Source organism: Bubalus kerabau, chromosome 3 (assembly GCF_029407905.1).
Source record: "Bubalus kerabau isolate K-KA32 ecotype Philippines breed swamp buffalo chromosome 3, PCC_UOA_SB_1v2, whole genome shotgun sequence".
Taxonomy (NCBI): Eukaryota; Metazoa; Chordata; class Mammalia; order Artiodactyla; family Bovidae; genus Bubalus; species Bubalus kerabau.
Window position 1 is genome coordinate 42,829,213 of NC_073626.1, and position 26,500 is coordinate 42,855,712.

Sequence of the window (26,500 nt, forward strand, 5' to 3'; positions counted from 1 at the left end):
TGTCTTGGGTTTGTGAAGGGAAAACTTAATTTACACATACAAAGCGTGGTACACAGTAGGTGCTTAGCTCTAAGTGCTAATCTTCATTAAGGAGATAACCAGAGTCAAGAGCCAAAGAAGTAAGGAGGCCATAGGAGACCTAAGAGGAGAGGGATTCCAAGAGCTCAGGGGTACAAAGATAATGCAAAGTGTGGGCCCTGCATTCATTATCTGCTGACTCCCTAGCACCCAGGATGGAGTTAAGACCCGTAAGAGCTTCTCAGCATATACTTAAGGGCTCCCTTAGGCTAGGCTTCGTGCCAAGTGTTTGAATACATTATTGACCCTGGGGTGAGGTTATAACAGTAAACTTCTAGCTAGGAATACAAAAACGATTGCAAACAAATATTATCTTGATTGAGAATTGTAGCACTTCACAGCTGGAAGGAAACTGAGGTCATTTAACCCAACCTTATCATAGATGAGAGACTGAGGTGCAGAGAGAAGAAAGGAGTCCTAGTGGCAGGGCTAGGACTTGAATCTGGGACCACATACTCAATCCAGATTCTCTGATGCCTCCAACTGCATCTACTTCATATTCATCTCTATAATTTCCTGGGCACCAGCTCCATGCTAGGGCACTTGTTAAGTCATGTGCTGGTTGACACTGGGGGGCTGAAGTGCAGACAGGGACGTCAGCGGAGGTGACTTCAGCATGGAGGGGGAACATGGAATGAGGTCATGAAATTACAAGGAAAAGAATGGATTATCAGACATTGAGGGTTACATAGAAGATGACTGGCTGAGAAACTATTTTAGACGGCTGAGTTTAGGAGTTACCAGAAAAGGTTTGAGGGGAGTCACCAAGTTTGTGTGTGTGGGGGAATACAGGGTAGAACTGGACGGGTTACCAGACTAGTGGAGTCAGTAAGGTTTGAAGGGATGTGGGGATGTCCGGTCGTCAGTCACTGTGTTGGTGGGCCCCTGGGCAGTGCTGGGGAAGTTCCTGGATTGGCAGAGTCAATGAGTAATAAGTGAGGATTACCTGGTGAGGTCTTAGGGTCAGTGGGTGGGGGGTCAGAGGTGGGGGCGGGCGCAGTCACACGGTGGGGTGTGGGAGTCACGGGGCAGGAGTCGCAGGGCAGAATTGGGAGGCAGGGATGGGAGCCGGGACCCGAGGTGCGGGAGGGCCAGGCCGCCGAGCAGCAGTCCGACCACCGAGCTACAGGGCCAGAGGAGGGTGGGCACGCCAGGCTCGGGACCTTCCCGGGACCCTGCGCCCGCCCGGCCTCCCACCTGGGCACGGTGGACCCACTCTTCCCGCAGCCACCAACCTGACAGCCCCCGAGGGCGACTCCGCCGACAGACCGCCATGCACCGGGCCCCGCCACCAGCGCCGGCCCCGCAACCCGCCTGCGCCATAGCCCGCCCGCCCGCGAGCCGCTTGCCTCGCGCGATATCCAGGTTCCAGGGCCGCCGCACTTTTCCTCTCCTCTCGGCGGGCCTCCACCGGACCCCGGAACCCGTATAGAAAATACAGGGCAGGCTCCACCCCGCACCCCGAGTGGCGGCGGCCGCCGTCTCACTTATCCCGGTTCCCGGGCCGCTGGAGCCCGGGCGGCCGGGGTCTCGAACGATGCCCCTCCGAGCCCCGCCCCGCCCCCCGACCCGGGTGACGCACCGCCCGCCAGGCTGGGCGCCCGGGGAGGGCGTGATGACGTCACGACGCCCCGGTCAGGGCCTGGGCGCGGCTCGCGAGCCGGGTCGTCTCTATAGCAATAAGGAGCCGCCACCTGTTCCTGAAGAGGGGACTCGGTCACCTGAGGCCTGAGGCGGGCGCGGGGAGGAGTCCGAGGCCCCGCGGGCTCTGCGCCGTCTCGTCGGCCGCCTGCGGGCGAGAAGGTGCGCTCCTGGTGCTGGGGAGGGCCGGAGGGGCTGATTGTGAGGGAAGCCGTGCCTCTCCTCAGGGCTCAGAGCCGCCAGGCGGCCTCCTGCGCCTTTAGGGTCCTGAGGCGCTTTGCTGTGCGCAGTCCGCACGCACGGCCTGCGATCTTCGACCCACCCCCTGAAGGAAGCAATGCAGGTATTACTAGCACCTTATTGAAAAGGACGACGTCGAGGAGCCGTGAGGGACTCGCCTGTTTAGGGAGTGCGCCCTGACGATCCTCTCGGGTTCTCTCAGGCTCATTCCCCCGTCAGTCCCACCCCCAGCCTCGAAACCAGCTACCACTGACCCTCGTAGGTTCGTTTCGGGTGAACAAAGCCAGGCCCTTTATGGTTTCCCCCTGTCACCAGGAGGGACTATGATTGGAGGATTTTCAAACAAAGTAAAAGAGAGTGAGCTTTTGGTAAAAATAAATAAAAGAGAGAAGTTAGATGAGGAACTGGTAAAGGTTGCCTCTTAGAAGAGGAATTGGGTGACTGGAGCAATGAGGTGAGAAGCTTTACCTTCTCTGTCCTTTTAGACTTTAACTCCTTTCTTTTGTCTCCTCTCTCCCCTCCCCCCCAAAAAAATTTAACTTAAAAAATTTTTTTTGAAGGGAGTGTTCCAATAAACTAGAAACGTTTACAAAGTACTGTGTTTGGGGTCTGTGGTAGCTAAAGATGCCATAGGAGGCATGGGTGATTGCTTTCCTCCCTTGTCTATACAAAGCTTAACCACAAAGCTTTAGACAGTCTCTGTTCCGCATCTTCCTAGTTTGGGCACCACAGTTCCAGAGGTGGAACTGGGGCTATAGTTCTCATCAAGCTCTCAGCTTAGGGAGGCAGTGAGTGACACTTGATGGCGTATTCTTGTGGTTAATAATTAATCATTTCTATGTGCTGTGTTTTAAGTTGCTTCACTCGTATCGGACTCTCTGCGACCCTTTGGGGGTCAGAGGAGCCAGCCAGGCTCCTCTGTCCATGGGATTCTCCAGGCAAGAGTACTGGATTTGGTGGCTGTACCCTCCTCCAGGGGATCTTCCCTTCCAGGGATCGAACACCCATCTCTTATCTCCTGCACTGGCATGCAGACTCTTTACCACTAGCACCACCTGGGAAGTCCAATCCTTTCTATACCTCCTGATACAGAAATAAGCAGCCTGACCTTTAAGGTGCCCCCTCCCTGTTCCTTTTTGGTGGAAGTTTAACAAATTATTTTATTAATACCTAGATAGAGAATATAGTAGCTTCTCCTGTAGCATAAACTTCTGGATAGACATAGAGCAGAGACTAATACTCAGGTGTCCTAATTTGTACCCCCACCACCTTTTTCCATAATAAAAAATACATCTATCCTTTCTCATATTCCTTGCAGATCCTAATCTGTTTGGTAATCACCTCTCCTCTTACACAACAAAAACTGTGGGAAACCAGTGTCAGAATTTGAAGTATTAGGATTCTGATGATGGGTAATTTCAGGTACTCAGGAGAACTGGGGAGGAATATAATTTGGAATGCAGGATCGAAGATCATTTCTAGCAGCTTCTGTTCTACCTTTGAACCCCATCTCCACAATATACCGTATAGGCTGGTGGTCTTCAGACATTTTTTGAAATGGACTCTATAAAAGAATTTTAAAGAACTATGTATCTCCTTGTTCATTCCTAAGTTGACACCTAAATTTTCTATCATATAAATTCTTGTAGAGGATATAATTTCTGACTTACTGCAAATTTTGATGTTTTAAACTATAACCATTATATCATTCTTAAATGTATCTGGTGCTGCTGCTAAGTCACTTCAGTCGTGTCCGACTCTGTGCAACCCCATAGACGGCAGCCCACTAGGCTCCCTGTCCCTGGGATTCTCCAGGCAAGAACACTGGAGTGGCTTGCCATTTCCTTCTCCAGTGCATGAAAGTGAAAAGTGAAAGTGAAGTCGCTCAGTCGTGTCCGACTCTTCGTGACCCTATTCGTGACCCTATGGACTGCAGCCCACCAGGCTCCTCCGTCCATGGGATTTTCCAGGCAAGAGTACTGGAGTGGGGTGCCATCGCCTTCTCCGATTTAATGTATCTGCTGCTGCTGCTAAGTCGCTTCAGTCGTGTCCGACTCTGTGCGACCCCATAGACGGCAGCCCACTAGGCTCCCCCGTCCCTGGGATTCTCCAGGCAAGAACACTGGAGTGGGTTGCCATTTCCTTCTCCAGTGCATGAAAGTGAAAAGTGAAAGTGAAGTCGCTCAGTCGTGTCTGACTCTTCACGACCCCATGGACTGCAGCCTACCTCTGTCCATGGGATTTTCTAGGCAAGAGTACTGGAGTGGGGTGCCATCGCCTTCTCCTAGTGGGCTCCAAATACCCTAAATATTTGATGCCCACCAGCATCCATTTCAGAGAAGGCAATCCATTTCAGAGAAGGCAATCCATTTCGGAGAAGCCCGCTAGGCTCCTCTGCCCATGGAATTTTCCAGGTGAGAATACTGTAGTAGATTGCCATTTTCTACTCCAGGGAATTATCCTGACCCAGAGATTGAACTCATATCTCTTGTGTCCCCTGCATTGGCAAGTGGATTCCTTAGTGCTGTGCCACCAGGGAAGCCCAACAATTCTCTACCTGTTTTTTATTTTTATAGACATAAATGTTGAGGAATGTTCACATTGGGAAAGGAAGAAACTGTTAAAATGATATCCCTAAAGCCTTTGAACTACTTCTAAATTACATGCCAACAATCACAATTCCTCATAAGTGTCACATTACCAAATAGACTCCTCCTTTAATTTTATTAAAAATTTTATTTAATTAAAAGAATTCGAAAACCACAGATCTTGCAAAAGGATTTGTTAGTCTTTTGAGTATCGATTTCAGTCTTATCAAAATAATTATGTCATCTTTTCACTCACAGGCAGCTAATCAGACTGGTTTTCATATTTCTTTGTCAATACAATTTTTTGGATAAAATTCCTTTTTTTAAAAGGTGTTCAAATAAGTCTCACGTTTTATTAAGATCCTCTATAAACATATTTATTCACTACTGAAAATTGAAATAGCACATCAAAAATTTTTATTACATTTCAACATGCTAACAATGCTCTGGCCAAGCCAACCAATGTTTTCTTTACTTTCCTTCCACAAGTTAATTTGTTTGAAATTCTTGATACTGAGTTTCATCTTACAGAACTTCAGGCTTATGAAACAGACATTACCTGAGACTTACTCAGTTCAGTTCAGTTGCTCAGCTGTGTCCGACTCTTTGCAACCCCATGAACCGCAGCACGCCAGGCCTCTCTGTCCATCACCAACTCCTGGAGTTCACCCACCCATGTCCATTGAGTCGGTGATGCCATCCAATCATCTCATCCTCTATCGTCCCCTTCTCCTCCTGCCCTCAGTATTTCCCAGCATAAGGGTCTTTTCAAAAGAGTCAGCTCTTCGCATCAGGTGGCCAAAGTATTGGAGTTTCAGCTTCAACATCAGTCCTTCCAATGAGCACCCAGGACTGATCTCCTTTAGGATGGACTGGTTGGATCTCCTTGCAGTCCAAGGGACTCTCAAGAGTCTTCTCCAACACCACAGTTCAAAAGCATAAATTCTTCGGTGCTCAGCTTTCTTTATAGTCCAACTCTCACATCCATATATGACTACTGGAAAAACCATAGCCTTGACTAGACGGACCTTTGTTGGCAAAGTAATGTCTCTGCTTTTTAATATGCTGTCTAGGTTGGTCATAACTTTTCTTCCAAGGAGTAAGCGTCTTTTAATTTCATGGCTGCAGTCACCATCTGCAGTGATTTTGGAGCCCAAAAAAATAAAGTCAGCCACTGTTTTCACGGTTTCTCTATCTATTTGCCATGAAGTGATGGGACTGTATGCCATGATCTTTGTTTTCTGAATGTTGAGCTTTAAGCCAGATTTTTCACTCTCCTCTTTCACTTTCATCAAGAGGCTCTTTATTTCTTCTTCACTTTCTGCCATAAGGGTGGTGTCATCTGCATATCTGAGGTTATTGATATTTCTCCCGGCAATCTTGATTCCAGCTTGTGCTTCCTTCAGCCCAGCATTTCTCATGATGTACTCTACATATAAGTTAAATAATCTGGGTGACAATATACAGCCTTGATGTACTCCCTTTCCTATTTGGAACCAGTCCGTTGTTCCACGTCCAGTTCTAACTGTTGCTTCCTGACCTGCATACAGGTTTCTCAAGAGGCAGGTCAGGTGGTCTGGTATTCCCATCTCTTGAAGAATTTTCCACAGTTTATTGTGATCCACACATTCAAAGGCTTTGGCAGAGTCAATAAAGCAGAAATAGATGTTTTCTGGAACTCTTGTGCTTTTTCGATGATCCATCGGATGTTGGTAATTTGATCTGTGGTTCCTTTGCCTTTTCTAAAACCAGCTTGAACATCTGGAAGTTCACGGTTCACGTATTGCTGAAGCCTGGCTTGGAGAATTTTGAGCATTACTTTACTAGCATGTGAGATGAGTGCAGTTGTGTGGTAGTTTGAGCATCCTTTGGCATTGCCTTTCAGAGGGATTGGAATGAAAACTAACCTTTTCTAGTCCTGTGGCCACTGCTCAGTTTTCCAAATTTGCTGGCATATTGAGTACAGCACTTTCACAGCATCATCTTTCAGGATTTGAAATAGCTCAACTGGAATTTCATCACCTCCACTTGCTTTGTTCATAGTGATGCTTCCTAAGGCCCACTTGACTTCACATTCCAGGATGTCTGGCTCTAGGTGAGTGATCACACCATTGTGATTATCTGGGTTGTGAAGATCATTCTTGTACAGTTCTTCTGTGTATTCTTGCCATCTCTTCTTAATATCTTCTGCTTCAGTTAGGTCCATACCATTTCTGTCCTTTATTGAGCCCATCTTTGCATGAAAAGTTCCCTTGATATCTCTAATTTTCTTGAAGAGATCTCTAGTCTTTCCCATTTTGTTATTTTCCTCTATTTCTTTGCATTGATCGCTGAGGCAAGCTTTCTTATCTCTCCTTGCTATTCTTTGAAAGTCTGCATTCAAATGGGTATATCTTTCCTTTCCTCCTTTGCTTTTCACTTCCCTTCTTTTCATAGCTATTTGTAAGGCCTCCTCAGACAGCCATTTTGCATTTTTGCATTTCTTTTTCTTAGGGATGGTCTTGATTCCTGTGTCCTGTACAATGTCACGAACCTCTGTCCATAGTTCATCAGGCATCTGTCTATCAGATCTAGTCCCTTAAATCTATCTCTCACTTCCACTGTATAATCACAAGGGATTTGATTTAAGTCATACCTGAATGGTCTAGTGGTTTTCTCCACTTTCTTCAATTTGAGTCTGAATTTGGCAGTAAGGAGTTCATGATCTGAGCCACAGTCAGCCCCTGGTCTTGTTTTTGCTGACTATGTAGAGCTTCTACATCTTTGGCTGCAAAGAATATAATCAATCTGATTTCGGTGTTGACCATCTGGTGACGTCCATGTGTAGAGTCTTCTCTTGTGTTGTTGAAAGAAGGTGTTTGCTATGACCAGTGCATTCTCTTGGCAGAAATCTATTAGCCTTTGCCCTGCTTCATTCTGTACTCCAAGGCCAAATTTGCCTGTTACTCCAGGTGTTTCTTGACTTCCTAGGTTTGCATTCCAGTCCCCTATAATGAAAAGGACATCTTTTTTGGGTGTTAGTTCTAAAAGGTCTTGTAGGTCTTCATAGAACCATTCAACTTCAGCTTCTTCAGTGTTACTGGTTGGGGCATAAACTTGGATTACTGTAATATTGAATGGTTTGCCTTGGAAACGAACAGAGATCATTCTGTCATTTTTGAGATTGCATCCAAGTACTGCATTTTGGACTCTTTTGTTGACCATGATGGCTACTGCATTTCTTCTAAGGGATTCCTGCCCGCAGTAGTAGATATGATGGTCATCTGAGTTAAATCCACCCACTCCAGTCCATCTTAGTTCGCTGATTCCGAGAATGTCAGTGTTCACTGTTGTCACCTCCTGTTTGACCACTTCCAGTTTGCCTTGATTCATGGACCTAGCATTCCAGGTTCCTGTGCAATATTGCTCTTTACAGCATCAAACCTTGCTTCTATCACCAGTCCCATTCACAACTGGGTATTGTTTTTGCTTTGGCTCCATCCCTTCATTCTTTCTGGAGTTAATGAGACTTATTAGTATTTCTTTTTGTCAAATCAAAGTGGAACTAAAGTATATTCAAATCATTTCAAGAACAAGCTACATAGATTCTTCATAACCAGATTAAGGTAGAAAAAAAAAATGCAAGAAAAAAAGACCAAGTTATAGGTTATCAAAATACTGGTACACAGTCTTTCCCAAGCTGCTTCATAATGATCCTAAAATTACCAGCAAGAAAAAATAATACAGGAATAAGGTTTATGACTCATTCAACTCCATGGCATAATTACTGTATGTTGTATTGTGATAATTCTCATAATTTTCCTCGGAAGGATCTCTGTTAAACCTGCAGTAACTACAGGTGCATTGAAATCTTCGCACTCTTGATCCAGTCTCAATGTCCTCCTCCTGCTGTAGTTCTCTTTTGGAGTCACACCGAGGAACTCCTTTGCCATATCGAAGTCTGAGAGATTCAGTCAACCTTTGGATCCTGTATCTCTGCTCACTCAAAAGTGTCCTCATGCCTCTCATTGGGTTTTTTTCTCACCAGGAAACTTCCCAATCAGCTGAGGTGGATCTTCTGATAGATCTGCCGGTTTGATACTAGGATTGAGAGTCAAGTTACTGAGGTTCTTTGTTAACATTTCAGAGTTAAGAGGCAACTGGCATTGCTTAGGAAGCTTCATCCATCAACATTTTAAGATACTCCAGGGTCCAGGTTGGGTTATCCTCAGATGAATCCATTGGGAGTCTAGTCACAGTTTGAAGATCCTCCTAGGTCTTTGGGTTCCAGAGGAAGGCGATGCTTTGGGCTCAGACTGCTACCAAGTAACCTAAAAGAGCTATCAGTTCAGTTCAGTTCAGTTGCTCAGTCGTCTCCGACTCTTTGCAACCCCATGGACCACAGCATGCCTGGCCTCCCTGTCCATCACCAACTCCCAGAGTTTACTCAAACTCATGTCCATTGAGTCGGTGATGCCATCCAGCCATCTCATCCTCTGTCGTCCCTTTCTCCTCCTGCCCTCAATCTTTCCCAGTATCAGGGTCTTTTCAAAAGAGTCAGCTCTTCGCATCAGGTGGCCAAAGTATTGGAGTTTCAGCTTCAACATCAGTCCTTCCAATGAACACCCAAGACTGATCTCCTTTAGGATGGACTGGTTGGATCTCCTTGCAGTCCAAGGGACTCTCAAGAGTCTTCTCCAACACCACAGTTCAAAAGCATAAATTCTTTGGTGCTCAGCTTTCTTTATAGTCCAACTCTCACATCCATACATGACTACTGGAAAAACCATAACCTTGACTAAACGGACCTTTGTTGGCAAAGTAATGTCTCTGCTTTTTAATATGCTGTCTAGGTTGGTCATAACTTTTCTTCCAAGGAGTAAGCGTCTTTTAATTTCATGGCTGCAGTCACCATCTGCAGTGATTTTGGAGCCCAAAAAAATAAAGTCACCCACTGTTTCTCCATCTATTTCCCGTGAAGTGATGGGATCGGATGCCATGATCTTTGTTTTCTGAATGTTGAGCTTTAAGCCAACTTTTTCACTCTCCTCTTTCACTTTCATCAAGAGGCTCTTTATTTCTTCTTCACTTTCTGCCATAAGGGTGATATCATCTGCATATCTGAGGTTATTGATATTTCTCCCAGCAATCTTGATTCCAGCTTGTGCTTCCTCCAGCCCAGCGTTTCTCATTATGTACTCTGCATATAAGTTAAATAAGCTGGGTGACAATATACAGCCTTGATGTACTCCCTTTCCTATTTGGAACCAGTCTGTTGTTCCATGTCCAGTTCTAACTGTTGCTTCCTGACCTGCATACAGGTTTCTCAAGAGGCAGGTCAGGTGGTCTGGTATTCCCATCTCTTGAAGAATTTTCCACAGTTTATTGTGATCCACACATTCAAAGGCTTTGGCAGAGTCAATAAAGCAGAAATAGATGTTTTCTGGAACTCTTGTGCTTTTTCGATGATCCATCGGATGTTGGCAATTTGATCTCTGGTTCCTCTTTCTAAAACCAGCTTGAACATCTGGAAGTTCACAGTTCACATATTGTTGAAGCCTGGCTTGGAGAATTTTGAGCATTACTTTGCTAGTGTGTGAGATGAGTGCAATTGTCCAGTAGCTTGAGCATTCTTTGGCATTGCCTTTCTTAGGGATTGGAATGACAACTGACCTTTTCCAGAAGAACTATAGAGCTGAGAAAGAGGAATAAAAATCCAGGCTGACACGCTGTGGTGAAAGAAGAATTCACCGGTAAAATTCTTGTATCGTTACATGCTTTCAGTATCATTTTATTAAAATATTGAAGTGCAGATTCATATCCATATGGAAAATACCTACCATTTGTAGAATCAGCAAAGCCAGTCTTCATTTCAAATCAGACTTACTTTCTGTTAGGGAAAGATCTGACTTTATTCTTCAATTTAAATAATTAACTAATACTCATTTTAAAGAATATTATAAAATCACTGGGAAATAAATTATTAACTGTAGCTTATAAAATAGGTTATTAAAAGTCAGTCATGATTAAAATTATATAGATCTAATATTAATATAAAAACTGTAAAACCAAGATGGTACTTTTTCTCATTGTATAATTTGTAATAATGCTATAAAATGTATAGCTAAATCTGTTAGTTAATTTATTAAATTAAAAGTAGGATAGAAGGTGTGTTATTTAGTTCCTTGGCAAATACAGGTATCTACTTGCATTGAACTCTCATGTTTGGCTTTTGGGAACAATTAAAGAATCATGTAACAGGAGAAAGAACGAACTCCAATAATTTTGTTATACTTCATGATCAAACTTAGGTATTTAATAAAAAAAAGCATTTTAGTAGGAAATAATGGTTTGAGCAGCTAACAATTTCATTTTTTTGTTAGCTGGTGGTAGAAAATAGGAAACATTTTCTAAGATGAAACAAGACTACTGATTATAATGGGAATATTTTGTTATGAAGGGAAAAAACAACTCCTTGCTTCTATTCCCCAGGTTTTTACACTCTGGGCCATGAGTCAAGATTCAGTGTAGGTGAGGGAAACACCTTTCTTTTGTAAAGTAAGACAAGGACTATGGTGAAAGAGGAGGTGGAATGGAGATAACATGAATATATATATGCTGGCTGGATCTCATACAGATTAGTTTTAGGGAAGATCTCTTACAGAAGTTGAGAAACTGGAATGTTTTTGCTTAAAACTCTCCTCAGATTGATTTCCTTGTCCAGGTATCCCTTGGAAAGTCTTCACATACTTTAGGAAGATTTCCTTGGAAAGTCTTCATGTGCTTCACTTTAAAGATTGCTTGATATAGACAGACCCATACTCCACTGATCCTGACTATACATTATTCTAGGACATAATTGCAAGTGTCCTAGCGAGGAGGAGTAGGCTTGGTGTGTTTGGAATAGAAGAGGGTTAGGAAAGAAGTCAGAGAAGATGACCCCAAGTTGGTGAAGTCATTCACTATGATCCTGGATATGGTCCTCAGCTTTGCAGTTCTAAAAATGTGATTTTGTCAGTTGACACAAAGGTGTGAATCAAACTTACAGGAAGTTAATGTATGAAATAGAATGCCATTGAATTAATTTATACTCATAATTACCAAGTAGACTGGATTCTCTCGCCTGGTGGCAGATCCATGTAGAAAGGTCAGTTGTAATCAGTCTTACATGAGGAATGCAGATCTTGAGCATGGCTATTATTATCAAGCTATGATAGCCTAATACTCAATGATGAGCTCAGTAACTGCAATAGAATGCACCCATGTGCTTTATAGATGTGTTTTTTTTTAGATGCATAGTTTTTGATCAGGTTGATTTTTCCTTGTTCCTCTTAAATGGCTATATCACAGAACTGTTAAATCCAATAAACTTTCATGTCATGGAATTATATTATTGCAACAATCATCTCTGAGCCTAGAAATTGAGACTGTTCATTTTTAAGAGATTAGAGATTACTTTCAGAGAAGGTGATGGCACCCCACTCCAGTACTCTTGCCTGGAAAATCCCATGGGCGGAGGAGCCTGGTAGGCTGTAGTCCATGGGGTCGCTCAGTCGGACAGGACTGAGCGACTTCACTTTCACTTTTCACTTTCATGCATTGGAGAAGGAAATGGCAAACCACTCCAGTGTTCTTGCCTGGAGAATCCCAGGAACAGGGGAGCCTGGTGGGCTGCCGTCTATGGGGTTGCACAGAGTCGGACATGACTGAAGCGACTTAGCAGCAGCAGAGATTACTTTCCCATGACCTATGTACTAATCATTGACCCTGAATGATCTGTACTTCAGAATATTGTTTGTAACCAAGCGTGTACTGCATAAAAAGAAAACCCTGGTGACTCTGTGTTGGTGCTTTGCTAGAAATGGGACATCTAAACTAGGAAGGTGAACCATGGTTAGATTTTTGTTGTTGTTTTTAATGTGGATCATTTTTAAAGTCTTTATTGAATTTGTTACAATATTGCTTTATTTTACATTTTGGGTTTTTGGCCCTTAGCTCCCTAACCAGGGATGGAACCTGCACCACCTGCATTGAAAGGTGAAGCCGTAAGCACTAGATAGCTAGGGAAGTCTTATGGTTAGATTTTGGGTCCTGTACTATGACGAGCAATGATACTCCAAATTTCTTGCACTCAGAATAATTCTCGATACTGCTTTTTAAAATAGACAAGCCTTTTCAGATTCTAAAATCATTATGAATAAGAAGGATAAATGAAAAATTGGGGTAAGTCCTGTCTGAAAGCCAGAAGACACATTTTTTTCTTCAAAGCTTTTTTCAGTTCTAGGGTAAACTATTGAGACAGGAAAAGATGCCAGGCTGAGGCGTTTCATTTAGTATTTTAATAATAATTATAAAAAGGACAATACAAAATCCAAACATTTCTTTTTACAAGTTCAGATACATTTTTTTTTCCCCAAGTGCAAAATACTCTATGAACTGCATCATTTATCGTTGTGTAGGAGATGCTTACTATATCGGCAGCAGTGGAAGTTAGATATAAATACAAATATTTTGAGATTTCTTCTGCATTAAAAAAAAAAGCCTCCCACATGGTAATGATTATTTTCTGAAACTTAAGTTCGGCTCACACAGAAGAATGTTTTCGGTTTGTCTAAACAGTTATAATTTGTGTTGTCTAGCTAAGCTGATAACAGAACTGGGGGTTATAGTCCCTGTTATCACACATTTTTGTAGAGGGTTCCTAGTCCAAATAATGGCCCAGGGACAGAGTATGCTACCTCTGAGACAAGTAAAATTTAAGGATATCCTTGTGTTGTTTGCTTCCACTTTTCTTTTACAATGCTTAAGAAAGAAGCCAAGCAGGTTAACATTATTTTCTGCTTATGGTCAGTTATACTTTGTCTCCCTTTCTCTAGTTTGAGCCTGTTATATTGAGGTTAAGCAGCAAATACAGAAGTTTCAGCACTCTATGTTTTCTGACATTTTTGAGATACGGCCCCGTAATCTCCAGTCACCTCAAACATGCGTATGGAGAGAACTTCTTAGATATGAAAACTTTCATTAGGGCTAAAGACCAGGGCTATACTACTGAACTTTCAACAATGAATTTGAACCTCCAGCACCTCGAACTAATCCAGTCCTGAGGGAGTCAGAGCAGTCACAGCTTGATGTCAGCCTCTGGGAATTTGCAGGCCTGGGAGGGCAGTTCAAGTCCAGGCTCTGGTCAGTTTTCCCCTGACTTTGTTCCTCTAGGTTTTGGGAATGGGCCTGGCCCAAGAATACAAAAAGATGGAGGAAGAGAAGTAAAAAGAGATTGCCATGTTGCTGAAGTCATAAGTGCCTTTCAGATATGCATCACTTGATGCTTGGAGCCCTTGCAGGAATGGCTTCCCATTCTGAGAATCAAATCAGGACAGGTTTTGTACTAAGATAAATGAGGCCTCAGTTACGTAGGGTCAATACTGTGACCCTACAAATACCTCTTGGCTTGTTCATGAAGGGTTCCCATTTACACCATCTTCCTACTTCCCTACACTGATTAAAAAAACCTCTTTTTCTGACCTGTAAAGGCCTAGAGAGTCTCTGAATGTGGACACCTACTAACTCTTAGTTTAATGCCCCTGGGCCTACAGAAGCAACTTTGCCTGGATTCTTAACTCCCAACTTGGACAACCTAAGTTAAAAATCAAATTTGGTGGACATTAGTAGGTCTTCATCTGGTCTCCAGGATCTGTCTTGACATTATTTAAGAAGCTTGGTGGTCTGCACTTTCCATACTGTGGAAATCATTTGTAAGCCCCAGAAACCATGGAATAAATGGTTAGAGGAAGTGTGTTTCTGTGTATGGGGTGACAGGAAAGGAAAGAAGAGCAAGAAGCCAGGCCCTGAAGGCATGCATTGAGAAGCACTCTGGCTTTGAGAGAGATGCAAAATGGTAGGGAGAGAGGAATCAGAAAGTTATCCTAGCTTCTAGTGGAGAATGAGGATGGTCAAAGTTGGTTAAAGCAATTTTCATGGCATTTCCTGCAAAGTGTGTATCTTTCTACTAAATGACCATTTACCTGCTTGGAAGCAACCACTTTGTATCTCTATAGCAGAGCCTTCTTTGGCCCAGAGAGACAAAGGCAGCCAGATACTCCACCCCCAGGCCATGGTGTTGGCTAATGGATGTCAGTGGATCTAGCTGTGACATTGGTTACCTACTGCCTAAGGTTGGTGAATGGTACTGACTTGGGGTGGAGTCGGGGTGGGGCAAAGGGGAGCACGTGCAGGTTCCTTTATTCACTGTTGAGCCTCTTTGAGGAACAATAGCTTGAGATAGTCATTAGAAGTGAGCCATAGGAGTCAACTGTTAGCTTTTGATTGAATAGGGGTACAGCTTTGGGGGAACTAGAAGGAGCAAATGGAAAATAATTTTACAGGCAGCACTGACTGAAGGTGGAGTGTGTGAAGGATCTGGACTTGGGCATGGACTTGATTCTTCTTCCTTTTGAAAAACAGTAGTTGAGGAAGCTAGGCTTGAAGTCAGCTCCAAGAGGAATTGGCAAACAGGGGTAGGCAGAATGGCCAAGGTCAGGCAAACAACTCCATGCCTGGATAACTGTCCTATTCTTGGCTCCCACAGCCTCCTCTCTGGCCTCAGGGCCCTGAGTCAGCCTGTCCCCAGGGGGTTTGTCCTGGTCCTCTTCTTCGTGCACATCAGGGGAAAACTGGATGAGAGCAGGGAAAAGATGGAGGCTTTCCCTACTCGGGGTGGAGGATCGCTAACCAATTCCATCGGCCTCTACAGTCTTGAGGTCCATGCTGAATCCATGGAGGCATAGGGATGGTGGGATTGGTTTAGCAAACACAGGTCCCTCTCCTTACTGCTCCACCAAGTCCCCATAGTTACTGTTCTACACATCAGGTGTCTGCTGGTGGAGCAGAGACAGATCAGATGCTCCAGCACTCAAGGCTCATGAGATTCAAAACCTTTTTTCTTCCACTCCAAACATACACTCTTCTCTCTTGGGCAGCTATAAATAGGGTTGTTCTAATAGAGGAGAAAGAAACAAAAACAAAAAACAAGACCAGAAAACAAAAACCCCTCCCTCTAGTCAACATAGAAAGACTCAAAATGATTGCACTTATTAGATGTGGACAAGGTGGGCAGAAGGCTCTCCAAGTGCACACATTCCTCTTGCTGCCCATGGCCTGGGGCCAGAGGTAGGTGGCTCTGGGCTGGCTACAGAGCGGGGTCCTCTTTGGTGGAGCCCACAAGCCATCCAGGACTGCAGGGGAAAGACAACTCTGGGGGCAAGGCCCAGACTGGCTTTTGGTCAGCAGTCATGTTTCTTTAAGGGCAACACTCAGCATGAGGAGTGGGGCTCCCCCAGGGAGCACTCAGGTGGGAGTAAGGGAATGGCTGGGCCAGGGAAGACAAGTAAGAAAAGGGATTAGTGTTTGAGGCTGGCTTCCAATTGGTCTGTAGTCTAGTCCTTTAAAGGACACATTTTCTTTTTGTTTTCTTTTTTGGGCGATGCTTGAAAACTTGGTTTCTGTCCTGCAGAGAGAGTCTTTGTCTGAGGAGCAACAGCCGCATATTCAACATGGTAATTCCTGCTGCTCTTCTTCATTCAGTTGGTGTCCACTAGCCAGTAGTGTGGGCCTTTTGTAAGCCCTCAGGGATTGGACCCCAGGCAGACACGGGCCAAGAAGGAGAGGAGCTGCACAGAGACAGGGAAGTTGGCTGTGTGGGCGGTCCAGGGCTCAAATCAGGCGTCCCAGAGGATGAGTGCTGACATTAAGCCTCTAAGTCAAAGGCTTCTTCGGCAGAGCCCTGGGCTGTTAGAATATCCCTGGGAGGGCACAGTCAGGGGACATTTTGGCTCCTGACTCGCAAGGCACAACCTCTAACAGCAGAAGCCCCTCCTCCCCTTCCCCCAGTAGACCCACTTCCTCTGTGGGCCTTGAGCACCCTTCCAAGCTGACAGGGCTGAGGATATGGGCTGGTGAACTGGGCAGTGTGGCTAGGGAGGGGAGTGGGATACCATCCCTCCACCCCTCGGGAGAACAGAGCCAGCACTGGATGGCTTTTCCAGGAGCATGTAGGAAGTGAGAAAGTACAGAGAAAGAGCGAGGCTAAAGGAGACAAGGAAAGGAAGCTAGAGGAACAGAAAGGGAGAGCGCTTAGTCTATATGGAGATTTTTTTTCCTCTCCAAAAAGAGAGATCAGAAGGAGTCCCTCATCTGAGGGAGGGGGCTGCTGGCTCTGAAGGCTAAAGAGTCTGGGGGCTTCAAAACCTGGGTCATGGGCCTAGGGGCACTATTTGTAGGGCCTCAGGAAGCTGGAAACTTTGGAGCGGAGCAGCTTGATGAAGGATTTTGGCAGCATCTCCTTGTGCTTTTCTGTGTACTTGAAGTAGTTCTGGGGGTGGGCCAACACCTCGAAGAAGGCCTTAATGAGCTTCTTGTCCTGCAGAGGATGGCAAGTGGCAATATCAGCATCAATGTCAGTGATGGGAAAGAGGACCACTGGCCTCCACCCAGCAGCAGTCCCTCTTGATGCCTAATAGGCACATCCAAAAGTGAACTATGGATCCCCTCCCACCATCTGTTGCTCCTTAGAATTCTACAACTCAAGTCAGTGGCAGCTCCATCTTTCCATTGCTTAGTCTCAGTCTTTGGAGCCATCCTTGACTCCTCTCTCTCACTCACAACCACAGCAAAACCTGTTGATTCTACCTTTAAAATATATATCCGGGGTCTGACCACTTCTCACTATCTCCACAGCTACCACCCTGTCCAGGACCATCATTTCATTTGGCAATAGCCTCCTAACTGGTCGCCATACTTCCACCTACTTTTGTCCTTCTACAGACTGTTCTCCCTCCCTATCCCCAGGAGCAGCAGAATGACTTTTGTTTTTTAATTAGATCATGCCCTTTTTCTATTCTAAAAACTTCTCTGGGTTCTTTATGACTCAGCAAAGCTGGCATGCCCCATCGATGGGATGTGATCTGTGCCCCGTTGTCTTTCCCGTATCCCCCCTTGATTCTTCCTTGCTTTGCTGAGCCACACTGGCCTCAAGGTTCTTGAACATGCTGTATGACTCCCATGCTCCTGAGTTTGGAATGATCCTCTCTTGATCTTCTAATAGGTAGCCTTTTACCTCATTCAGGTCCCTTCTCAGAGGCCTTTCCTGACCACCTGTCTGAAACAGCAGTATGATGTGTGGAGAGCCTACTGGGTGCCAAGCACTGTGCATTAGGACTCAGCTCTTCTGGCTTTTGGGCTAGTGTTCTTCACATTGCATCAGGAGATTTTTTAAAACAGGAGGTGGAGCTTCCAGCCTCTCATCTCCACTTTAATCAAAATGGTACCTCAACTTTATGCACTGGAGTTCACAGCACATTTGAAATAAGGATTCAGATGCTCTAAAAATTTTTGAGAAGCATTGCTGAGATATTCTTTGCAGTCAACCAGTTCTAGGAGATTTTTGTCATTGTGTCTTATTTTGATAATAATAAAAAATTATTTATCATAAAATAACATTTTTTGCATTGATAGTTTATGAAGGATAATACTGTGACTAGGACTATAGTTTCTTCAGTAAGACATTCTCAAACTGGGATCCATGGACCTGAGTATCCAGACCACCCTTCAATGTTGGAAACATTTCTTTTCCTTTAAAAGAGGTCTATACTGAATTAACCCTGAGAAACGCTGTACAGGAGCACTGTTTTTCTCTGGGAACTGAGGAGGGAGCTCCCTGCCAGGGAAATCCCAAAAGCATCTTTCTAAACCTTATTTTCCATATATTTCTTGGTGGAAGAGGCAGAGGACATTTCATCTCATCTTCCCGTTCTCTTCCCCCAGAGTGTAAGATAGTATGGCTGACGCTGCAGTCAGATGGGTCCGGGCTCAAATTCCAGCTTTACCCCTGGGGCGCGGTCTATAATTCTCTGTGCCTGAGCTTTCTCATTGGTAAAGATGAAAGGCTTTTTATTAGGAATGATGAAAGTACCTACTCCATAGAACTGTTGTGTATATCAAAGAGAATATTCAAGTAAGCACTTAGCATATTGCCTGCCCATTGTTACATACTCATTAAACACTGGCTGTCCTTATTGTTAATATTCACTTGCCTTTAAAATTTCCTGGTGGTTTTCAGATGCATAGAGCCGGCCATCTCGAACAATGTCTTCTACCAGCTGCTCGTAGTCCTCTGCAAAGTCCATGAAGGGGAAGGGCCCGTGCATGAGAACTCTTCCTCCTCCCTTTGAGACCCCGGAACCTCCCCTTCCTCACCCACCTCCCTGGCTCTCCTGCCTTTGCTCACCATCGTAGGTAACATAGGGGATCTGGAAGCCACGGGCACTGTTGGCTTCACTTGTCTTGAAGTTGATCCAGAGCTTCCTGGAGCGGGCTGTGAAGGCGATGGGGCGCTCGTAGGTCTGGCAGGTCTCATAGGTGGTAATGGAGGATGGGGAGGCTGGGAAGGTAAGCAGCAGGTCAGGAGAGAGCCAGGCAAGCTCCCCAAGTCCTCCTAGAGCGAGGACTCAGGCTGACAGAGGCCCTCCCTCATATGCGTAGCTCCCCCAGCCCCCTCCTTACACCCATACACATAGCCTTTCTCACTGCCTTCGGCCTGTTCTTTGACACCCAGGCACTCACACAGTGTGAAAAGTTTAACATTTAAATGAATGGAGCTGTAAAAATTCTAGAATAGGAAAGTAACACATGTAACACTATTGAAATTCTACTCCCAAAGCTGGCTTTCTTAACTCTGCCCTCCATTGGACATGTAGCATTCATTGCTATTTTCCTTTGCTCCCAAGGCCTTACTCATCATTGCCCCAATTCTTCCACCACCAATTTTCTCTCTCTCTCTCCCCCACTTCCCTGGCCCAGCTCTGCAGCCACCCACAGTTCTTTCTCATGACGAGGACGTCCCCACACTCATCCTCAGATGGCAGGAAGATCTCGGGTACCACGATAAGAATCTTGCGCTTGGGTGGGGGGTTGATGTTCCACACGCACTCCACACCAGCTGGGTAGTTGCCTGGGTAGTTGGGGGACTCGATATAGCCAGTGAACTCACCCAGCTCCCCACCACACTGGCGATCTGTAGCCAAGCCCAGTGGACAAAGCAAGAAAGAAAAGGGAAGTCAGTGGGTAAACAGGTTGGGGAAATTGAAGAGTTCTGAAGTGGAATTCAGACACATGGAGTTCATCATCTCCTCCAAGTTCTGGGTTCCCCTTTCCTTCCTGCCCTTTTAGTACCTTCTTGCCTCACTTTACCTGTCCGTACCTCCCTCCTACCTGTCTCCTTCCCCTGCAGGGAGAGGGCGCTTCAGGGCCCAGCCCAACAACAGGCCTTGAGTGTAGGTGGGCTGGGGAGAGAGGGAGGGTGGGACTTGCCTGCCTAGCCAACCCCCAGCCCTGCTCCCTGCAGTTCACTACCCTGCCCACCTCCCACCTCTTCCCATGCCCACTGCTCCCAGGCCTCTCCGCCTCATTTTCCACAGCCTGGCCTGCCACATACTCTTGCACTGGGTCACACTGGTGGAGCCATCAAAGTCAGTGCTTGTGTTTCCTGGACAGCGGGTACAGAAGTTCTGACGGAAGTCAGGCTGATAGGAGCCCATGGCACAGCGGATACAGCGGTGGATGCTGGTGTTGTAGTAGTGCCCAGGGGAGCACTGGACTGCAGGCAGGGGGGAGGAGCAGGGGTTAAGATGGCAGGCCAGCAGGAATTCTGGGGCAGGGACACGTTCATCATAAAGAATAAACAAAAGACACCCGAGTTCCTTCTGGAGTCCCAACCTTCCCTAGTCACGCCAGAATTTAGGCCCAGGAGGACACAAACTAGCCAGCGCGGTTGGTCAGTGTCAGCCTGTTCTCTCGGGCGCTGAGCACCTGCAGAGAAACTCATTTGCAGCTTTGAGGAGAGGTGGCGCCACTCCCAAAGCAGAGGACTAAGTGGAGCTGTTACTCTTTCCCCAGTTCCTAGGCTTAGGACTGCTGGAGGGCCAGGATGCGTCCTGTGAGTAGGATGGTGGGGTTGGTCATGCAGCTGGGCCTTTAGTGGTTTGGGGAAGATGGTAGGGCAGCATACTTGGGTCTACTCTGGGGACCTGGAGAGAGTGTGGGAGGTAGTTGGGGCTGGGGATCCTACCAGGGTGAGCAGCCCACTCACCTTTGGTGTCACAGTCTTGGAAGGAGATGGCTCCCTCATGCTTAGTGGTGAGGCCCCCACCGCATGGGAAGCACAGGGTCCGTCCTGCTTCAGGTTGGTAGGTGCCACGTGGGCACGGCTGGCAGGGCTTGAACCCATCTGCAGAGTGTTGGCCAGGTGAGCACTGACCTGCAATGAGCCAAGGGCCCAACTCTGATGGGGGTGGTCCTGGTTATCCCCACAGGGTCACCCAGTCTCAGGGGACAGAGGCACACACAAATAGGATGTTGACGAGGAGAGTGGCCTGGAGCCTGGGCCTGCCCTTGGGAAGTCCCATGCCCATGGGCGTCCCAGTGCCCACCCTACCCCACTCTGTATTGTTTGTTCCCCTGGCACCTGCACATGTGGTGACGTTGGTGGCTCCAAGAGGCCCGTGGGCATCACTCCCAGGGCAAAGGTCGCAGGAGAGCTGCCCTTCTCTCTCCTGGAAGGTGCCCGCTGGGCATGGCACACACTGCTCCGTCTGGCCGTGGTAATACGTTCCCTGCGGGCAGCTGACTGAGGGAGAGTCGGCCGCGCTAGCCACCCACCCCCACCTATTTCCCACCACCCGGGTCTGGGGCTCCCCTTCCCTCTCCCCCAGATTCAAGGAGAACCTCTTGGTCTGGGATCAGACAGAATCCTGCTGGGGAGGCTCAGGGGCCAAAGCCATGTGCAGGAGGGTTGGTAGCTCCATATGATGGCCCTCTAGATCTCAGTCTGGGACCAAGGAGGGGAAGATGATGGGCAGGAGGGTCTTGGCTGCCTCACACCTTGAGAGATGTAAAGTGTCCTGCTCTGAACCAGACCCAAGCTGAGCCTTCCCTACTTCCCTACTCCCCTGCTCCCCAGCAAGCTCCCTTACCACACTTGGCCCCAGAGCGGTGCTGCCCAGGCCTACAGGCCTCCACTGGTTCAACTCGCTCCCCAGCTGCTGGGCCTGGCTTGTGGGCCAACTCATAATCAAGGCCTGCCAGGCGCAGTAGGAAGCGGTCCTGGTTGATGGACTTTCTAAGCATCTTCAAGGATCCTTTTAGCCGCCGTTCCATCCGCTGTCGGAGGCAGGGCAGCCCACAGCCAGCTGGTGATGGATGGTGTTATGAGTTGGAGAAGAAAGAGAAAGAGAGTGGTTGTGAGCAGGAGGGCGAGGCAGCAAAGCGAGGAGCTAGGAGGGGCTTGGGGAGAGGGACCGGGTCCTCGACTTAGCTTTAGGCAGGCTCTGCCCTTTGACAGGCTCTGCCCTTTCCCTTTGCTGCCGAGACCTGCTGTTTGCCCACCTTTGCCCTCCCCTTTCCATTCTCCTCCCAACGGTGTCCCCAGTCCCACCTGTGGTCTCTTCGGCCCTGACTTCTGCCTCCAGTTCCAGAGTGAGCCGAGTGACTTCTTTGCCTGGAGGGGTCCGGGCGCGCCGGCCCTTGCCCTTCCGAGAGGAGTCACATTTGAGGTGGATGAAGGTGACCTGGCAGTCAGAGCAGGGGGCGCCACCTAGGGAAGAGGCCTAGTCAACCTCAGGGGTACCCCCTGGAGACAGTGTTCTCACTCCTGGCTTTCATTTTTCCATCCCAACCCAGACAGATCTGACCAGATCTTTGACTGTCCTTTTAGTCTAGGATAGTAATTAGTTTGTGGGGAACATCCTAGGACTTCCTTGGACCCTATGCGTGCAACCACTTCTTCCCCTGCTCTGTCCAGAATTCAGGGTGTCAGTGGGTTTTTGGAGCTCTCACTAAGCTGAGGAGTTGAGGGGTGGGAAGGGTTTGGTGGCCAGATAGCCCACTGGAGTAGGGTCCCCAGTCCAGACCTGGCCCCGTGATTCTGCTGGTCTCTTCCGTTTTGCCTTTGTTTCGCAGGTGCAAATGGCACTTGGCGTCTTTGATCTTGAAGGAAGCCCGCTGTTTAACCGTCAGCACTGCAGCCTCTAGAGGGATGGCAGAAGCTCAGCACAGCCTGGGGGCCCCGTGAGGGTGGGGGCGGCTATAGAGGGTATTGGGAAGCTGGGGCCGGGGTCTTGGCTGGAGGAGAGGGGTTACTAAAGCCAAGAGCATCAGATGTCAAGGGCAGAGGGAGCAAGGCAGCAGGGCTGGACAAATACAGAGTAAAGAAGGGGATCCAGGAAAAAGTAAGGCCAGGAGGATTAATAAGGAAGGGAAATTGGGGTTAATAAGCCAGAGAGTAGCTTGAGACAAGGCATCTGGGCTGGTGCTCACCATGGCAGTGGTTGGAGTTCGTGCTGTTCCCGGCATGGCTAGCTCGGGCTGGAGCAGCCCTGGGGCTGGGGATGCCACAGCTCACTGTGAAGCCATTCTCAGACTCTGAGAGAAGGGGGCTGTCACCACTCTGACCTGCCCCCTGCCCCTCACTGGCTGACGGAACCCAAGGGGAGCAGAGGAGCTGCCTAAACAGCCAGTCTTCCTCCCTGCCAGCCCTCCAGCAACCTCCTCTATGTACCTGGCAAAAACCGGGCCCGGGACGGGCAGGTCAGGGCACAGGTGTCCTTCTTCCCAGACCGGTTGCAGCTGAGCATGGCTTTTGAGGCACCAGGACTACTTTGACACTTCACTGGCTCTAAGAAGGGGAGAGAAGCCTGAGGAAGAGAGGCTCTTCCTCTCCTACCCGCTCTAGCCTGTCAGTCAGGTGTGTAATTGGAGGAAGAGAATGAGCTACATGCAGAATTGCAGTTATACATGGAAATGGACGAAGGAGTTATTTACCAGGAACTCCATGTCTCAAATGGCTACATTCTCCATCCCCTACTCCTTCATACCCTAACTCCACGATTTCCAGGACCCCAGCGACCCCCTACCCTGAAACTGCAGTGCAAGCTTCCGCCAGCAGAGGGCGCCGCCCACCTGTGCAGTCTTTCCCGTTCCAGTGCAGCCGGCCTTGGCCTGCGGGGCAGGTACACTGGTAGCTGCCAGGAGTGTTGATGCAGCCAAAGCGGCAGCCTCCCCGGTTGATGCTGCACTCATCCACATCTGGGGGAAGGAGGCGGGAGACACAGACAAACAATGGGGGAAGCAGGAGCCAGGACGTGGGCAGTGAGTGGGGGGCCTTTGGTTAGAGTTCCAGGTACCCTAAGATGATTCCCAGTCTGAGAAGAGTTCAAACCTAAGACCTTCTTCCCTGGTCTCTGTTCTCAGTCCAAAGAAGGATTAAGAAGGGGCCAAGCTACCAAAGTTTTTAAAGCTTTCCATGCCTACCTAGCAGAGGAGTTGTAATCTGGGGGCTGAGGATGGGAGTCAAGGGACAGTGATGGGGATGGGAGATAGAAATTTTGGAAACAGGATGCTGTTCCCTGATACCCCAGTGTCTCCACTGTCTTCACTTCTCCCATTTCCTCATGATGGATGTAGGCATGGCACATGCACCTGGGGACCACCCACAGACGCAAGCCACCTCGGGTGTGTTCAGCTGAAAGGCGAGGAGGTGAGGGGCTGAGGGTCAAAGGTGCCAGCTTACCCCCACAGTGGGTGACGCCATACAGGAGGTAGCCATGACGGCAGAGGCACTGGAAGCTCCCTGGCGTGTTCACACAGATGTGGTCACAGGTCCGATCAAAGGAACACTCATCTATATCTGGAAGAGCAAGGTTTCAAGCCACTGCATCTGTCTTGGGGCCACTTGACCCTGTGATTCCTATTCAGGTGAAGGGCCCCGGGGAGGGGCCTTGGCTCTCTTCCTCAAACTGAAGAGTTCCTACCTCTGGCCCAGCCCTAAGATCAGTGACTCAGCAATGCCTACCCACTCCCCTAGGCCCCTCCACTTGGAGTCAGGAACTTTGAGATCTGTGCCTGTGGATTAGGGCCACCATGTGTGGTTAGGCTGGTCAGATCCTGCCAAGGATGTGAACTGGGGTGAAATCCACTCTCCCTCCTTGTCGAGCCATGTGCCCCAGAAGGGCTGGTTTGCCAAGAGGAAGGAGCATGTTTGCTAGGTCACAGCATGACACTGCCTATGGAGACTCCCCTCAGACTCTGGCCCTCTGGCCTCTTTGAAGCTCTCCTATTCTAGAAACTCTCCAGAGGCTTCTCCCTTGGCCCAGGTCTGCTCACCCTGGCAGTTCCTCTCGTTGATGAGAAGCTTATAGCCCTTCTTGCAGCTGCATTCGAAGCTGCCCACTGTGTTGCGGCAAATGTGGTCACAGCCCCCGTTGTTCAAGCGGCACTCATCTATGTCTAGGGAAGCAGGACAAAACAGAACCAAAGGTAATACTGAAGACTAGGGACAAATGAGGAGACAAGACCCTCCCTCCCTCACAGAGATGGGAACATCAAGGAGAGCCCTGGGTCTGCCTCTGCTGACTCTCTTTTTTCTCTCCCATCTCTGTTTCTTCCCTCTTCAGGATATCTGTGGCCATTAGTTAACACCTTGTTTCTTGGGTCTGAGTCCTCTTAGAACAGGAGAGATGGGAACCAGTGTCAGACCCTCAGGGAGTGGCCTAGAAGTAGGTGGGCATCTGACCACAGGGCTAGTCTCTGCCCCTCATTCTGCCACTGATGGCCCCTCTCCAAAAACGCTGGTGGACAGGATTTATCCCTTTCCTGCCTGTCGTAAGAGACTTCGGGGGTGGGGGCGGCAAAGAAGTGGAGACCCAAAGGGGCAGCGCATCAGAGAGGAGGAGCTGGAAGAGAGGCCAGGCGGGAGGACCTCCAGGAAAGCCAGTGAGGCTGGGGAGCTGCTGGGGGAGGGTGGGGGCCAGGCAGGGGGCTGGACTGGGGAGGTCTGGAGAGACTCAGGCCCAAGGCAGCTTTCAGCACTGGGAAGGGAAGGGAAGGAGGGGGCGCGTGAGTGGCTTCCTTCCTGAGGTCAAGTTCCCCAAGCTGGTGGCAGACAGGACCCAGGCTACTCACCCTGACTTGGGGGAGGGGGCAGAGAGGGCAGTCTTGCACTTTACTCTCAGCATACCTGTCAGCAGTCCTTCCTAGCAGCAAACTTCTCAACTCTGGCTGTCTGACCTGCTGCCCCAGCCACATACACCCCCGCCCCAGCCCGGCCCCAGCCTCCTCCCTGGTCTGTTTGCCAGCTGCTGGGCCGAGAGGCACAAAGAGCACGCCCGGCCTTGCTCCAGTCCCTCCACCTTGCGACCGAGGGACACAGACCTGATGAATCGTATTTTCAGTAGGGCCATCCTCCCGTTTTCCTCCCCTGTTGTGCCTTTCCCCTAAAGCGGGCTCATCAAAAGGAAAGGGAAATAGAATGGACAGTGTGGGAAACTCTATCATAATAGTAGCTAACACACTGTTACCGTTTGCCAGGCACTCTCCTAAGACTTTACATATAGTTGATAGTTGATATGTAACTCGTTTAATCCTTGTAGCATTTCTGTGAGGCACTGAACCTTTACTGTGGTGAAACTGAGGCACAGAGATACTAAAGAGCTAGCCCAGGATCACAGAGCTAATAAGAGGCCGAGCTGGAATCTGGAGCCAGGGAGGCAGGCTCTAGTGTCAGTGCTCCTACCTGCTCCCCTAATCTCCCTCTGATCAGGAGAGCCTTTCCACGGGGAAGGTCTGGGGACTGTGGGCTAAGAAGGAACACACTTGTCACCTTGTGCATACATAATCAGGGCGCAAACACCCTTCTAGACTCAGGAACAAACGTGAACAGCATGTTCATTAACCAAGAGGGTTAGGGACCCGCAGGGAGAATAGGAACGAGAGGAAGGAAAACAAAGCGGGGCAGGGGCACTAAGGAACTGGCTGGACTTTGGTGCCCCTTGGACTGAGATGGGGAAGGCAGACAGGAGACAAGCCTTTGTCACAGCCTCAGTTCTTTAGAGTCAGGATAACTTGCGGGGGTTGAGGAGGTCCCGCAA

General features: G+C 48.0%; 2 protein-coding genes, 1 long non-coding RNA gene and 1 pseudogene across 11 annotated transcripts in view; 1 reads left to right on the forward strand and 3 right to left on the reverse strand.

Moving 5' to 3' along the window:
• The window catches only part of ZNF76 (zinc finger protein 76), a 29,752-nt gene extending 28,069 nt beyond the window's left edge, over window positions 1-1,683 (reverse strand). For 2 of the 7 annotated variants that reach the window (XM_055571642.1, XM_055571640.1), the window contains exon 1: window positions 1,428-1,614. The gene's annotated coding sequence lies outside the window, so the exon portion shown is untranslated. Of the gene's footprint in view, window positions 1-1,313; window positions 1,615-1,660 lie in introns of those variants that run through there. The other 5 variants (XM_055571638.1, XM_055571639.1, XM_055571641.1 and 2 more) reach the window with 5 other exon arrangements.
• The window catches only part of LOC129646008 (uncharacterized), a 36,178-nt gene continuing 11,320 nt past the window's right edge, over window positions 1,643-26,500 (forward strand). Inside the window, exons 1-2 of one of the 3 annotated variants that reach the window (XR_008711634.1) lie at window positions 1,643-1,881; window positions 10,180-10,279. This is a non-coding gene — a long non-coding RNA (uncharacterized LOC129646008). Of the gene's footprint in view, window positions 2,063-10,179; window positions 10,280-26,500 lie in introns of all 3 variants that reach the window. The other 2 variants (XR_008711633.1, XR_008711632.1) reach the window with 2 other exon arrangements.
• On the reverse strand, window positions 8,283-8,768 carry LOC129646007 (developmental pluripotency-associated protein 3-like; annotated as a pseudogene).
• Window positions 16,634-26,500, reverse strand: part of SCUBE3 (signal peptide, CUB domain and EGF like domain containing 3) — a 32,745-nt gene continuing 22,878 nt past the window's right edge. The window contains exons 8-22 of the mRNA XM_055571632.1: window positions 24,738-24,860; window positions 24,145-24,261; window positions 23,535-23,660; window positions 23,134-23,250; window positions 22,893-22,997; window positions 22,487-22,603; window positions 22,012-22,170; window positions 21,551-21,766; window positions 21,043-21,204; window positions 20,668-20,835; window positions 20,014-20,175; window positions 19,396-19,593; window positions 18,808-18,960; window positions 18,614-18,693; window positions 16,634-16,941 (exon numbers count right to left, since the gene is read on the reverse strand). Of these exons, the coding sequence (XP_055427607.1) occupies window positions 16,792-16,941; window positions 18,614-18,693; window positions 18,808-18,960; window positions 19,396-19,593; window positions 20,014-20,175; window positions 20,668-20,835; window positions 21,043-21,204; window positions 21,551-21,766; window positions 22,012-22,170; window positions 22,487-22,603; window positions 22,893-22,997; window positions 23,134-23,250; window positions 23,535-23,660; window positions 24,145-24,261; window positions 24,738-24,860 (2,153 nt within the window). The 3' untranslated portion in view covers window positions 16,634-16,791. The remainder of the gene's footprint in view (window positions 16,942-18,613; window positions 18,694-18,807; window positions 18,961-19,395; window positions 19,594-20,013; window positions 20,176-20,667; window positions 20,836-21,042; window positions 21,205-21,550; window positions 21,767-22,011; window positions 22,171-22,486; window positions 22,604-22,892; window positions 22,998-23,133; window positions 23,251-23,534; window positions 23,661-24,144; window positions 24,262-24,737; window positions 24,861-26,500) is intronic.